General features: G+C 40.6%; 1 protein-coding gene across 1 annotated transcript in view; it reads left to right on the top strand.

Moving 5' to 3' along the window:
* Positions 1–10,000, top strand: part of LOC145127077 (uncharacterized) — a 34,187-nt gene extending 24,187 nt beyond the window's left edge. The window contains exons 6-8 of the mRNA XM_079062324.1: positions 9,178–9,385; positions 9,677–9,811; positions 9,895–10,000. Of these exons, the coding sequence (XP_078918450.1) occupies positions 9,178–9,385; positions 9,677–9,811; positions 9,895–10,000 (449 nt within the window). The remainder of the gene's footprint in view (positions 1–9,177; positions 9,386–9,676; positions 9,812–9,894) is intronic.
* Positions 10,001–16,328: the final 6,328 nt, after the last annotated feature.

Raw genomic sequence — 16,328 nt, forward strand, 5'->3', positions numbered from 1 at the left:
GGAATGTCAAGAGTTTTTTCATAAAAACCATATTAAACTCATAAGTTATGGAAACCAAAAGTTTTGACAAGTTTCAAAACTTGCCCTCAAGTTTTGGAATTTGTAAAGTTTCACTTATGAATACTTTAATTCCAAATTAAACCCTAGAGTTTTAAAAGTTAAAATTCAACCCCTTATACTATTATATTATTATAAGTTTAATAATTATATATATATATATATATATATATATATATATATATATATGTAAGAATAAGTCAGTCTTACCATTAGTAGACCTCATTCACAAAGCCGGTCTATAAGGGGGGTATAAGGTTACTGCCTATAAAATGACAGTTTAATGGGTGTCCACTCTCACCCACCGTTTCCTTGACTGGTGGAGGGTCGTTAGCCGAACGGGTAGGATAAGACATTAATTCTCCCTCATTGAAAGTATAATGATAAAAATAAAGTAACTATACTTTTATTAAATTCCCAATCTTAGTTACTTTAGGAAAAATGTGAAAATGGTGCTAATCCATAAAATTACACTTTGCACCTTGTTAAGTCGTTAGTGGAGCGTGTGTGGTTAGCCGGCACACTAACTTGGACTAACAAGGTTGGCAAAGGGTAGCTCGATGTTTGTCATAGATCAATAGAGCGTGTGTGGTTAACCGACACATTGATTAGATGATAAATGACATCGAGAATACCAAACTAATTTGCATGGTTATTCACACCTTGTTTGTGATCCTCGGTATCCCAGTCACAAACTTGAAGGGCATAATCGAGATTAAACATGCCATTGAAAAGTTCAATGAATCTAAAAGTATTTAGGAATTTCAATTCATCTAAAACTTAATAATCAATTTCGTTTTTCATGGTGGAAATTGGTAAATCGTCATTTACCTACCTTCAAATATTTTGCAATTGGATTACGGCATCCCTCTTCCGAATTGTAAAATATTATGTTGGGTCCTAGCCTTAATATCCCATTTGGGTGTTATTTTAAGGACTTAAATCAACTAAACTTGAATTTCTCCCTTTTAGATGTCTAGTTCTGACAACTATGGTCTTCCTCATCCTTTTGGAAAAATATTTCTTCATAAAGATGATATTCGACAAAGACGATCAAGGTGAAAGATTAATCCCTTTTTCGTGCTGTAGTGAAACTTCTCTTCCTCCACCTCCTCCAATAATTATCCCTGACCCACAAGTTCAAAGACTTGAAAAGTTCAATGTCACTCAAGCCCTATTGGCTAGAAAACACCAAGATGGAAGGTCCGTGTGTGCACATGTCTTGGAGATGAAGTCATACATTGACAAGCTGAGAATGTTGGGTGTCATTGTTTTAAGGAAGTTGGCTGTTGAATTGGTTCTTCAATCACTTCCTAAGTTATATAGAGGGTTCTTTAAGGACTACTATATGGAAGATCACGACATGAGCCTTATTGATCTAACATATTTGCTTGTTAATGCTAAATTAGCAATGATTTGGCGCACTAGTAAAGCAAATTTGGTTGGAAGATCTACTTCCCAAACTTCCATGGACATTGACAATGGAAACGTTGGAAGTCCAAAAAAGCTTTCTCTTCCCAATGGAAAGGGATCGACCATAGTCAACCCGGTTGACCAAATGGTAAAGAGAAGGGCTAAATCTGAGATAGTCCCATATACCGTTCCCAAAGACTCCATATGTTTTGTTGCCAAAAGAAGGGGAATTGGTTGCGAAGCTACCATTTTTACCTGAAAGATTGCAAGGATGGTAAAGTCAAAAAGGTTTGACTCTACTTTAGGTAAGTCCACTATCTAACTCGATTAAGTTCCTATTTTGAGATTCTTAATACATGATGTAATGTAATTACATTTTGATGTTTTGGAGAAGCGAAGAAAAGAAAGGAAACTTAAAGGAAGAATAAGGTGATTCTAATCGCGAAGAGATGGATTTCGATCGCATGGTTCGGTGATCAGAATTTTGAGCTGTTGCTTAAGAGTTGTGATAGATTGCTTAGGAATAGATAACAACATAGTTTTCATTTGTAATTGCATAGTAAGGAAAAGTTTTTCCGCAGTTTTATAAATAAAGAAAAGTTTTTTTTTATTTTTATCTTATTTTAAGTTTCCTTACAATAGCATTTGTGAAAATTGTTGTTTATATGATTCCATTGATAGCAATATTGGAAAATGGATTTGATTCTTTCGTTTGTGGTAGAGTCAAAATTTACCAAATAAGGGAAGATTCCCATCACCCAAGTTTCAATTGGATAGAAACTCAGAATCATGCAACTTGTATTGTGTGATGAATGAGAACCTTCATCTTTGGGAAATTAAGACTAATTCCTTGTTCACATGTATATGTGACTCAAGTGAAGGACTAGGCGATCGGGTACAATTGGTTGTGCGCTAGTCAGGTCCACCACAAAGAACGATAAGACTATTCGTCATGATTTACTAAAGTTTAGTAAATATGGTTATGCTTACAAGTTTAAGTATAATTCTGAACATTGGAAAAGTTTCAATGTATGGCAGGACGAATAAGAAGAATCCAATTAGGTAGAAAGATAAAAGTTTCTCCAATCTAAAAGGATGGGAGAGTACTTGAGTATCATGTTTTATGATCATCTTAATGATTATGAAACTATATCACAATTGATCCTCTAAGGATATCTTAGTGCATTTGTATGGCTAAGAAGAGGAATCGTGAATTATTGAAATGGTTAAATCAAGAAGATGAGTCATACTTCGTTCCAAAACAAGTCTTAGAGTTATACTCCAAGATTGTAACCTGAGTGACATAATCTTAAGAAAGGTTTATAACACTTATCAAATGTAGAGTAAAATGTTTCTACTCTTGTACATTTGAAATTGGTAAGTTGTGATGTTTTGGATAAAACAAAGACCAACCAAGGCCAATTATGTGAAGTGTCTGTCTTGATAAGAAACCGCACTAACTCTTGAATATTTGTTTGTCAAGTGATGTTCCTTGACAAAGAGAATCTTATATGTCAAGAGGTCAGTGGGAGTCTTAAGGATCTTGAATAGCTTTAAGAACTAATCAAGAGTAAACCTATTGTTAGTCACTAGCACACGACTTGAGGTTTGTAACCTATCGTGTTGACATATTCTTGTTTCTGTGCCCATTCCAGTTAAGTTGACTATGTATGTGAGTTTTATGAGTTCTCAGTTGTTTACATAACAACCTAGGAAGCAATGGTAGGCCCTTATGCTGCCGGGTGGCAAGAAATTAAGATTGAAAAAGTTCAGTCCATATGCATTTGGATTTGTCACTAACCTTGTCTTGTGATTATGGTTATGACAAATTCACATGGATAGGAACACATACACCATAAAATCTAACTGTCATAAGGTTTCTCTCTAATTCATGAAAATGATTGTGAGGAAACGCTTTCACTAAGTAGATTTTAAGGGATAAAATTGTGATATTTGCATTCTCCAATTCAATTATTATTACGACATCCCTCTTCATAATTTGAATTGTGAGAAATGGCAAAGGGTCTAAACATTTGAGACTTATTGCTGTAAGTTCTAAAATTGTTAAGACACACATGTGAGCTATCTAAGAAAAGGTATATGATTTTGAGAAGCCTAGATAAAGTCTTATCGAAGCATCTCGTATCATAAATCTGAACTTTGGTAATGAAAGTTAATAAGTATTGATTTCTAGAAGTCCAGCTGATTTATGGGTACATGTCAAAGCTAGTGGGAGCATACGTGTTATGCTAGTAAGATAATAATTATTGTGCTAGTGGGAGCATAATTATTATGGTAGGTGTTGCAAGTTAGCAATGTTAATTATAGAAAACAAAAGTTTCAATTCGCAAAGTTGTGGGTTTGAAAAGTTGTTTTGCTATAATTAAGGGAAAGAAATTTATACTTCATTTCAAAATCTAAAAAGCTTAGATTGAGTTTTAATAATTTTAGTCATATTTATATGAATGTTATGTTGGAACGGTTCAACATAAGGAAATTCTATATATGGAAATGTTAATTGCATTCTCAAAATTTGATTATGATTATGGCATCCCTCTTCATAATCAAAATTATGAGAACATGGCAAATAGAAATATTATAGCAAAAGGCTGATCAAGTATCATGTCTTTATGTTAGACATTATGAATCGCATCCCATATGCTTAGGGTATAGGATCGATTGCATATGCTATAATATTCTCGCGTTCTAAATTTTCCAAATGCCTAGGGCACTAAGAGGGAAAAAGGACTAGAACCGGATATGACTAAAGTGGTTAACAACTGTTAAGGACAATCTAAGGTTCGCCAAGGATTGGTCACTTGTAGTTGGAAGTATAAAATTGGAAAGGAACATATTTATATATTTTGAAAAGAGGCAACTCCTGTTCCGAAGTGATAGTCAAAATGGGAATATGGAAATGTCTCCATAAGTGGAAGTTATTCTTTAAATCTGTGTAAGATTAGGAAACTTAATGCAAGAAGGATGTTCAAAGGAATGTATTTTGAATTTGAGACTTCGCTTCCTTGGAATTGCTTTGTTATCAATCTCCAGCGGAAAGTTTTTGTAATATCGTTGGTCAAGTCTCTGTGACTTTTGGTGCCATGACATTACAAAGGCTGCATTACATGAAAGATTAGCAGTGACAAGAATTTGGAATTCTTAGACTTGCAATAAAGATTTGGAATTGTGAAATGAGCATCATTGAAATGTTTTTTTAATTGATTTATTTCACAAAGTCAGGACCATAGACAAACATAGTGTGCATGCTTGGATCATGGCATAGCTATTGTTTTAATTCAAGTATTAAGTTGATAAATCGAAACATTATACAATGAATAATGAGTAATCAATATGGCACTCAAAAGTTTTGGGGCCATATAGGATTAGTATTATTCTTGTGTTTCACTTTGCATGTTTTGACTTCCCGAATAACTAGGTTATTCAAACCATCCACAGTCGATCATATTTTGGAAGTAGGTATTGAGACAAGACTGTCATGAATGGGTCTGTAGAGGTGTTTTAGTCATAGCACAAGTTTGCTACAGTGTTCATGAGTACTCCTGGAATAAGATTTGAGTATTGGATTCAACCCACGCTCATCTGAATCACTTCATGGATTTTATCACGAGTGATTGTGAGATGATAATATCTTATATTATTGAAACCTAGACATGTGAGTTGTAGTTACAAGTCGGTTGCACAGTGACATATGTGAACGCATCAGTAACTTGGTGTTATAAAACATATCGTTGTGTGTAATTTGATGAGTAAGTACAAACAAGCATTTGGGTCGAAGTTTATCTGTTACTTTTACCCCATGTGGATAAAAGCGATATCTGTGGGCCCCTCGATGATTTAGTGATGACAAACCTAAGTGCTTGGCCAAGCCTGGACTGATTTGATTTGTTCAATTAGTCGGGCGTCATAAATCAGAAATTGGGAAACAACAGATGGATAGAGAGAATGATTATAATCCATGTCTCATGTCCATATGATATCTAGAATGGAGGAATATATGATCCCTTATCTAATGGACGTGTCATTGACTAGGTTAGAGTTTGACAACGACTTTTAAGAGCTACGATTGCTAGTCGGGTTATGGAGTCGTACTTGCAATAATAGTTATTAGACTTATCCAAGTGGGAGACTGTTGGATTAGGTGTCTAAGACCATAACTATTATTGGTATGTACTTAACCCGAGAGTAGCATGGTCCATTTAGGTTGCATATCACCAGGACAATATGATAGGATGGACTTTTGAGAAGAGGTTATTTATGATTTATTAATATATTATAAGTTCTAATATATTAATATGAAATCATATTATTTAATTAGTATTGATCAAGAATTAGTTTGGAATTAATTTTGTGATCAAAAGAGACTAATTAAATATAAGGAGTTGATTTGGTAAATCAATCATTCTTATGGTGTGTGCCAATGATCCATGATTCCTTAGGTTAGGCTAAACCCATGTGATAATCCATTGATGATCCATGGAGGCTTAAACCCATGGAGCCTAAGGAATATGAAAGGTCATGCACATTAGGGTTTACATGGTGTAACCCTAATCTTGCCATACTATATAAGAAGCCCCTTAGCATCCAAAATTAGTGACTAGACACACTAGTGTTCTTGGAGATCATTGAGCCGATTTGAGTACACCATACTCTCTCAAAAGTCATCTTTTGTACAAAGGTGTGTTGTGATTCCATTTAACGCATTCACAGTATTGGTGCTAAGTTATTAAAGGCCAAAACTACAAGCTACAACAAAGAGGTAATTCTATAACTCATTTCTATGTTGTATATGTCAATTGCATGCTAGTTGTAGGATTAATGCTTTGGAAACAATATTGCATGTATAATTAGAGAAAACATAGATCCATAACATTTAGGGTTGTATGTGCACCATAGGATGTTGTAGTATACTAAAACCCTTCAGAAGTACTTGCGGCAAGTCAAAGGCGAAGAGCGGAAGGAAGAAAACATTAAAGAAGTGGAAAATACATATATCAAACAAGAGGAAGCAGACGCTCGTCCCAACTCCCACCATCGGGAGCACCACGAAGGGCGCCACGATAAGAACAACCGACACTTGAGACACTCATCTCGAAGGTTTCGCCCATTCGGGAGGGACAAGCCCCGAGGAAACATGTAACACTTGATTTAGGTATCATTTATTTCTCAACATTTTAGGGCTTTGGTCTGGAGCTCGACGATTTAGGGAGCTCCAACTCGTTGTGTAAGGATTTATTTGGATGCGGGATAAGGACTCAACTCGACGAGTTGGGGAGCCTCAACTCGACGAGTAGACACTGGAAAAGAAAACCCTAATTTTTAGGGTTTGCACCCTATTTAAAGGCCTTAAGCCTCATTGTTAGCCTCCCTTACCGCCCTTTGTCCAGAGAAACCCTAGTTCGTGCTTGTTCTCTCATTTTGTGTGTGTGAGCTCGGAAAGTGATTTTTGATGCTCTTTTGGAAGGAATTTGAAGCTTGAAGAGGTTCGATTGAGTAGAAGACAGTAGATCCAGGATTTCCTCCAGTGTTGCAGCTACATTGAGGTATAAAGTCGATACCTTGATCATTCATTTGCTAGATCTCCCCATTAGAGGGTTTAGTGTCATTGTTTTAGCTTATTCTTGGGTCATTCTTGGATTTAAGCATGTCTTGAAGCTATGAATATAGATCTGGACGTATTAGGGCCTCCATGGACTTAAATTTGCCATCTTTATTAAGTCTTGGCCCTCCTTCATGCCCTAAATCCCTTAATAAGCTATGTTTGAGTGTTTTAGCCCCCTTAATGCCATGCATGGACGTAAAGTTAGCAACTTTACATGGTATCTTCACCCTAGGGGATCAGATCTATAGTTTGGGGCTTTGGACTCGCTGGAAAAGTGGCTGAATGTGTTAAGACTAGGAAAAATTGACGAGTTGCCCTGCCAACTCGGAGAGTTGACTCGGGTTTCCCTGATCCTCTAGACACTATGCGAACTCGACGAGTTGTCCTGTAAACTCGACGAGTTGACTAGGATTTTTCCCAGTTTTCTGAGAACTGAAGGAACTCGACGACTCAGCAAGTGCACTCGACGAGTTGGGTCAACATGGACTGTTGACTTTTACTTTGACCATGGTTGACCAAGTTCGACTTTAAGGGTATTTTTGGTATTTTGGGATTTTGATGAAGTTGGTCACATGGTGGTTGTAGGCAGTTGAGTTCGGAGCTGAGAGTTGGGATTTGATCTTATCAGTTCAAAATTTCTTAAGAGGGGAGCCTCCTCACAATACGAATGGGTCGAAGGCACCAAGGCCTGGCCATTATGTGATATGTGGATTGTTAGTTGATTATGTGTTATGTTGGTATGACATTTGCATGGAAGATCCCGAGGGGTTCCCGTGGCAGTAGATTAAGACCATGTGGGGGTTCCCATGGCATATAGTGTAAGACCTTGGAGGGTTTCCATGGCATCCTAGTATGTTTGTATGTTTAGCTTGCATGATAACTCTTTGGTTAGCTAAGACCATCTGAGGGTTCCCATGGCAGCTAGTGAAGACCATGTGGGGGTTCCCATGGCAGGTAGTTAAGACCATGTGGGGGTTCCCATGGCAGTGGGTTAAGACCACGTGGGGGTTCCAGTGGCACCCGGTGTAAGAGCTTGGAGGGTTTCCATGGCATCCTTATATGTTTGTATGCATGGCTTATGTGGTTTATGTAGCCGATATAGCTAATCTGGTTTATGGGATTATGTGGATTGTGTGGGGTATGCTATGGTGAACTCACTAAGCATTAACTTATAGTTTGTTGGTTGTTTCAGGTACTTCGGGATCTAAGGGCAAGGGTCCGACGTGATTGCACGGCATGCACTCTCTGGCATTTTATTTGGGACACTCTGATATTATGAATAGTTTTATCTGATGTTATGGATTTTGAAAACAAATGTGTTTAGTAATTTGAAATCTTATGGAAATGTTTTGGTTATTTAAAATGAAAAATTTTATTGGAAATTTAGGCCATTACAAGTTGGTATCAGAGCCTTGGTTTGAGGGATTCGGGCACACTCTCGGGTGTGTCAGGACTCAAATTAAGGAAATGGTAAATTGTTTTCAAAAAAATCAAAAGTTAAAAACTTCTTAAAACCAAAAAGGGAGAGTGCAATGCGCGTAATCGGCCGAGCTCAAGTGAGTGGTTCCCTAATATGTTAGCTATGCTATATTGATATTTGGAATATGATAGTCGGACGGATTTTTCTATGTGTATGCTTTAAAAATTGTATACGGCTAGGATCTTATAGCCTTAGAAAAATTAATTTGGCCTTATTTCCTATTCCTTGTCTGGTTGTGGTCCTAGGGTAGAGTCTGTTATTCGACAGTCTATTTAAGCCTGTTCTGTGTATAATTTGCATGCATATGGCAACCTATTATGATTGATTTGAGTTCTGGTTTGATGGGAATGGAGAAAATCTTAGGATAGCCTAGGATTTGAGTTATGCGGTAGTTTTTGAGATATGTTTTGTTCTGGGACGAATTAGAGTTAGCAGGTAGAGCCTTGGGGAAGGTACAGGTAGGTGTGGAAGGTAGTATTAGGCCAGTATTACTGAAAGCACATGACATGTACCTGAACTAATGTTAGATCTGGAAGTTCTAAGGAGAACCGATATGGAAGGATCCCCTTTTTGAATATCTTGATCATTCTGTCTTATGGTATTTCAGATCAGAATGGTGGTGACATGTCATGGAGTAGGGGATCAGGATTAGGATCAAAATCCAGATCTGGGTCGGGCTATGCTACAGAGCCCGTTGACAAGAGGCTGCGAGAATTTATTGCAACCGAGGTTACGAGAGGCATCCTTGATGCTACCCCAGTGATTTTTAGGACATTCAAGGAGGGGACGATGGAGATCATGGAGGAGCGACTCAGGTCTTTCCAAGCCGAGATTGCTGCGGGCCAGGTCGGGGCCCGAACTCCCTCGTTCCAGGAGTTTAGGGCATGCAGAGCGCTTGAGTTCTTCGGGGTCAGGGACCCCATAGCTAGTTGACGCTGGGTGGCAAACATGGATAATGCCCAGCGCATGAGATTTTGCCCCGAGGCGGCAAAGGTAGGGTTTGCCTCGTGTATGTTGAGGGACCGAGCCAGGGATTAGTGGGAGGAGGTGACTAGCCAGGTGGGATCAGCTGGTGTGGTTGAGATGTCATGGGAGGAGTTTTTCAGGCGCTTTGGTATGGAGTTTGCACCATTTATTGAGGTGAAACGGTTAGTGAGGGAATTCCAGGAGCTACAGCAGACCACCGAGATGGTGGCGGAGATCACCGCCAAGTTTCGGGAGCGAGCAATGTTGATTCCGCAGTATGCTGCGGATGAGGATATGAGGAGGACGAGGTATCATTCCATGTTGAGGGATGATATCCGTGAGTTCGTGAGCTTCACAGGGTGCAAAGCCTTGAACGAGATGGTGGAGAAGTCCCTGGAGCGGGAGATGAAGGTGGAGTTCCACACCAAGCAGAAGCCAGAGCAGGCTCAGACAGCTGTAGTTAAGGCTAAGAAGCCTAAGACCTTAGATTCTTCTGGTAGGGGCCAGCAAGGCCGTGGCCGGTGTGCCAAATGTGGGAGGTCGCATAGTGGAGTCTTCCGGGTGACGGGCCCGATATGTTATACCTGTGGTCAGCCAGGCCACGTGAGCAGGGACTCCCCCATGAAGGGCTTGATTTGTTTCCACTACAACCAGACCGACCATAAAAAGGCCGATTGTCTGAGGTTGCAGGGAGGAGGAGGAGCGGTGGCGGCGCCTGCGCCCACCACAATCAGGATCACTGATGGCCGCCCTGCCAAGGCGGATGCTCCAGCGGTGAAGAGCCGCACATTTCAGTTGACTACCGAGGAGGCTCGGGCAGCACCAGACGTCGTGGCTGGTACGTAATTTATTTTCCTGCTTGATATTGATTGCTATGCTTATGTATATATGTGCTCCTGTATAGGGACCTTTTTGGTCAATGGTATGTCGACTCATGTTCTTTTCGATTCAGGAGCTACCCGATCGTTTGTATCTCTTGTGCTTAGTAAGAAGTTTCGGGAATCTTCGGGGACTTTGGATTCCCCGGTTGAGGTTGAGATTGCGGATGACCGCACTGTGAGTGCTAGGAGGGTATATCGGGACTGTGTCCTGAATGTGTTTGGGGAGAGGTTTCATGTCGATCTGGTTCTGATACCGCTATGAGGGATGAAGGTGATCTTCAGAATGGACTGGTTGGGGGCCAATGGGGCCATGATAGACTGCGCACGCCAGCTGGTGAGAGTTCGAACCCCAAGTGGGGGAGAACGGGTTATTCATGGGGAAAGGGCCTCACAGTGGCCAATCCTCTATTCGGATGCGAGGGCTAGGAGAGTTCTCCATCAGGGTTGTTCGGGATTTTTGGCATACATCTCGGATACGAGGGTTGAGAGCCCGAAAGATCTGGACAGTGTACCGCTGTACAGGATTTTCGGGATGTCTTTCCCGAGGAGTTGCCTGGGGTGCCTCCGGAGAGGCAAGTAGAGTTTCACATTGATTTGGTGTCGGGTGCCGCTACGATAGCTAAGGCACCGTACCGGCTAGCTCTGCCCGATATGCAGGAGCTGTCTATGCAGCTCCACGAGCTGCTAGACCGAGGGTTTATTGGTCTAAGCAGTTCCCCGTGGGGAGCACCGTTCATATTTGTGAAAAAGAAGGACGAGTCATACAGGATGTGTATCGATTATCGAGAGCTGAACAAGCTAACAGTGAAAAACCGTTATCCGTTTCCAAGGACCGATGATTTGTTCGATCAGCTGCAGGGTGCATCTTGGTTTTCCAAGATTGATCTTCGGTCGGGGTACCAGCAGATGAGGATTAGGTATGAGGATATACCAAAGACAACTTTCAGGACTCAGTATGGTCACTATGAGTTTGTGGTGATGCCATTCAGGCTCACCAATCCCCCAACAACGTTCATGGGCCTCATGAACAGAGTGTGTAGGCTGATGTTGGATCAGTCTGTGATCGTTTTTATCGATGATATCTTGGTCTATTCTAAGACCAAGGAGCAACATGATCAGCATCCGAGGGAGGTATTGGAGACACTGAGGACGGAAAGGGTTTATGACAAGTTCTCAAAGTGTGATTTCTGGTTGCGAGAGGTGCAGTTTTTGGGGCACATCATCAATCAAGAGTTTATTTTGGTTGATCCAGCCAAGATTAAGGCAGTGATGCGATGGGAAGTACCGAAGAATGCATCAGAGATCCGTAGCTTCTTTGGTCTAGCGGGGTACTATTAAAGATTCATCTAGGATTTCTCCAAGATCGCCGTACCTTTGACTCGCTTGACCAAGAAGAATGTGACTTTTCGTTGGGGCCCGAACCACCAGTTGGCTTTTGAGACCTTGAGATAGAGGTTATGTGAGGCCTCGATTTTAGCCCTACCCGAGGGACTGAATGATTTGGTGGTGTATTGTGATGCGTCTATCTCGGGGTTAGGGGATGTTTTGATGTAGATAGGGCATGTTATTGCGTACGCCTCGAGGCAGCTGAAGCCTCATGAGGCGAACTACCCCACTCACGACCTGGAATTGGGGGCGGTGGTGTTTGCCCTCAAAATCTGGAGGCATTACTTGTACGGAGTTCGGTGAACCATCTTTACTGACCACAAAAGTCTGAAGCATTTGATGGATCAACAGAACCTTAACATGTGGCAGAGGAGATGGTTGGATGTATTGAAAGATTACGATTGCGATATTTTATACCATCCAGGGAAGGACAAAGTGGTGGTCGATGCTTTGAGCCGTAAGGCGGAAAGTGCTCCGATCGGGAACGTTTGTTTGAGGATGACGGTGATCTCTCTATTGTTGGATATGATCAAGGGGGCTCAGGTGGAGGGTTTGAAGAAAGAGAACTGGAAGATAGAGTGGATTTGGGGTCAGATTCCCTTGTTTGTTCGGGATAGTCGAGGTCTCTTGACACAGTGTGGCCGGGTGTGGGTATCGGTATACGCGGGTGTAAGACATAAGATCTTGGAGGAGGCACACAAGTCCAAGTTCTCTATTCATCCGGGGGCCACAAAGATGTATCGATATTTGAGGTTGAGTTACTGGTGGCCCTGCATGAAGCGAGAGGTTGCTTGGTTCATGGAGCGGTGCTTGACCTGCAGAAAGGTCAAGGCCGAACATCAGAGGCCCCACGACAAGGTTCAACTGTTACCCATTCCCATGTGGAAGTGGGAAGAGATCACCATGGACTTAATCTCGAAGTTACCGAGGACGACGAGGGGTGTGGACTCCATTTGGGTTATTGTGGATAGATTCACGAAGACTGCCCAATTTATTCTGATCCTTGAGAGTATATCTGCTAAGAAATTGGCAGATATCTATGTGCGAGAGGTGGTGGTCAGGCACAGAGTGCCAGTATCAATGGTCTCGGACCGCGATGTTCAATTCACCTCCAGATTCTAGAGGAAGTTCCACGAGGAATTGGGCACATAGTTACACTTCATCACTGCGTACCTCCCCCAGACAGTCGGCCAGAGCGAGCGAACGATCCGGACGCTCGAGGATATGTTGCGGGCAAGCGTACTGGATTTCAGAGGGAGTTGGGATTCATACCTCCCACTAGCAGAGTTTTAATATAACAATATTTATCATGCTAGTATCGACCGAACCCCGTTCGAGATGTTGTATGGTCGAAGGTGTAGGACTCCAGTTTGTTGGGGTGAGGTTGGCAACCGAGTCATGGGAAGCACTGATGTGGTGCTTAAGACTACCGAGTTGATCCAGCAAGTGCGCGACAGGCTATGGGTCACACAAAGCCGTCATAAAAGCTATGCTGATCGGCGCCGCTCGGATCTCGAGTTTCAGGTGGGAGACTTCGTTTTGCTGAAGGTGTCACCATGGAAGGATGTCATTAGGTTTTGGAAGAGGGGCAAGTTTGGGCCCCGATATATTGGTCCGTTCAGGATTTCTGCCTGGGTGGGCAAGGTGGCTTATCGTTTGGATCTGCCAGACGTGCTTAGCCAGATTCACAAAACCTTCCATGTGTCTCAGCTTCGGAAGTGTGTTACAGACGAGGCCGCAGTTATTTCTTTGGATGACATTCAGGTGGATGAGAGCCTGAACTACATTGAGAGGCCCGTTGCGGTTTTGGATAGGAAAACTAAGGTTCTTCGTAACAAAGAGGTGAAGCTAGTGAAGGTGCAATGGCAGCACCAGAAGGGCTCAGAATGGACATGGGAGCCGGAGGATGAGATGCGAGAGCATTACTCGGATTTGTTTGCGTCGGCAGACTTCGAGGAGGAAGTCTAGTTCAAGTGGGGGAGATTTGTAACACTTGATTTAGGTATCATTTATTTCTCAACATTTTAGGGCTTTGGGCTAGAACTCGACGAGTTGGGGAGCTCCAACTCGTCATGTAGGGATTTATTTGGACGCGGGATAAGGACTCAACTCGACGAGTTGGGGAGCCTCAATTCGACAAGTAGACGCTGGAAAAGAAAACTCTAATTTTTAGGGTTTGCACCCTATTTAAAAGCCTTAAGCCTCATTGTTAGCCTCCCTTACCGCCCATTTGTCCAGAGAAACCCTAGTTCGTGCTTGTTCTCTCATTTTGTGAGTGTGTGAGCTTGGAGAGTGATTTTTGGTGCTCTTTTGGAAGGAAATTGAAGCTTGAAGAGGTTTGATTGAGTGGAAGACAGTAGATCCGAGATTTCCTCCAGTGTTGCAGCTATATTGAGGTATAAAGTGTTGGATTTGGTGTCTAAGCCCATAACTATAACCGGGATGTACTTGACCCGATTGTAGCATGGTCCTTTTGGGTTGCCTTCACCAGTGCAAATTGATAGGGTGGACTTTTGAGAATAAGGTTATTTATGATTGATTAATATATTACAAGTATAATATATTAATATGAAATCATATTATTTAATTAGTATTGATCAAGAATTAATTTGGAATTAATTTTGTGATCAAAAGAGACTAATTAAATATATGGGGATTGATTGTGTAAATCAATGATTCTAATAGTGTGGGATAATGATCCATGGTTATTTAGGATGGGCTAAACCAATGAGATAATCCATGGAGGTTAACCCATGGATCCTAAGTAATATGAAAGGTCATTAGGGTTTACAAAGTGTAACCCTAGCATTTTCCACACTATAAATAAACCCCCTAGAGCCAAAATCGGTTGCCACAACATTCTTGGAGAGTGATATTGATTTTGTGCAAGTAACTTATTCTCTCAAGCCTCCTCTTGCATATTGGTGTTTGTGAACCATTAGAGGCATCACACTTGGGGTTCTCAAGCTTTTAAAGGTCAAGAACTACACGTCCTTCTAAGAGGTAAGTCATCTAACTAGTTGTATTGTTCATTTGACAATTTGTATGCTAGTTAGGATATATGCTTTGGAAAATTGAAAATATGCATGTATAATTAGAGAAAACATAGATCCAAAGCATTTAGGGTTGCATGTGCACCATAGGAGTGTTATAGTGCTCAAAACCCAACAGTGGTATCAGAGCCTAGGATTGTTTTCTATTATATTTGATGCTTGCTAATTTTCAAAAGCTGAAAAAGTCGAATTTCTGGAGTCTGACTGGTGAACTCGGTGAGTCTATGAACTGACTCGACGAGTCCACTCAGTAAGAGAGCAACTCGACGAGTCTGTTCATGCACTCGACGAGTTGCAGGCTTTGTTTGCAGAATTTCAGGTTTCTTGGCCTGGATTGGATTGGGAACACTACCACAAACTGTTTTGGATCATTAAAATGTTTTTTTTTGTGATTTGGTAGTGCTTGTACTCATCCAACCACAAGATACTTATCAAAGTTTTGAGAAAATTGTTGTTTTATGTGATAAACAAAGTTGCTTGTAAATTGTTGACTTAGAATTATCTTGTTTATGAGTTTAGTTAGATCAATCATGAATTATGTGATATTTTAGTTGTTAGAAAATTGATCTAAATGAATTTTAATGCCCTCCATAACTTGTCCTCAAGTTATGGAAAATGAAAGGTCTCATCTTTAGAATTGCATTAAACTCATAAGTTATGAAGACCAAGAGTTTTGACAAGTTTCAAAACTTTCCCTCAAGTTTTCGAATTTGTAAAGTCTCACTAATGTAACTTTAATTCCAAACCCTAGAGTTTTAAAAGTTAAAATTCAACCCTTATACTTTATAATATTATAAGTTTAATAATATATATATATATACACATACACACACACACACACACATATATATATATATATATATATATATATATATATATATATATATATATATATATATATATATATATAAGACAAGTCAGTCTTACCGTTAGTAGGCCACATTCACAAAGTCGGTCTATAAGGGGGTATAAGGTTACTGCCTATAAAATGGTGGTTTAATGGGTGTCCACTCTCACCAACCGCTACCTTGACTGGTAGAGGGTCGTTAGCCGAACGGGTAGGATAGGACATTAATTCTCTCTCATTAAAAGTATAATGATAAATATAAAGTAACTAAACTTTTATTAAAATTCCCAATCTTAGTTACTTTAGGAAAATGTGAAAATGGTGCTAATCTATGAAATTACACTTTGAACCTTGTTAAGTCGTTAGTGGAGCGTGTGTGGTTAACCGACACACTAATCTGGGACTGACAATGTGTGGCAAAGGGTAGCTTGATGTTAATCATAGATCAATGGAGCGTGTGTGGTTAACCGGCACATTGATTAGGTGATTTGTAACATTGAGTGTACCAAGCTAGTTTGCATGGTTATTCACACCTTGTTTGTGATCCTCGACATCCCAGTCACAAACTTGAAGGGCACAATCGAGATTTAAACATGCCATTGAAAAAGTTCAATGAATCTCAAAG

The sequence above is a fragment of the Lactuca virosa genome, chromosome 7, assembly GCF_052849685.1.
Source record: "Lactuca virosa cultivar CGN04683 chromosome 7, Lactuca_virosa_CGN04683_v6, whole genome shotgun sequence".
In the NCBI taxonomy this organism is placed as follows: Eukaryota; Viridiplantae; Streptophyta; class Magnoliopsida; order Asterales; family Asteraceae; genus Lactuca; species Lactuca virosa.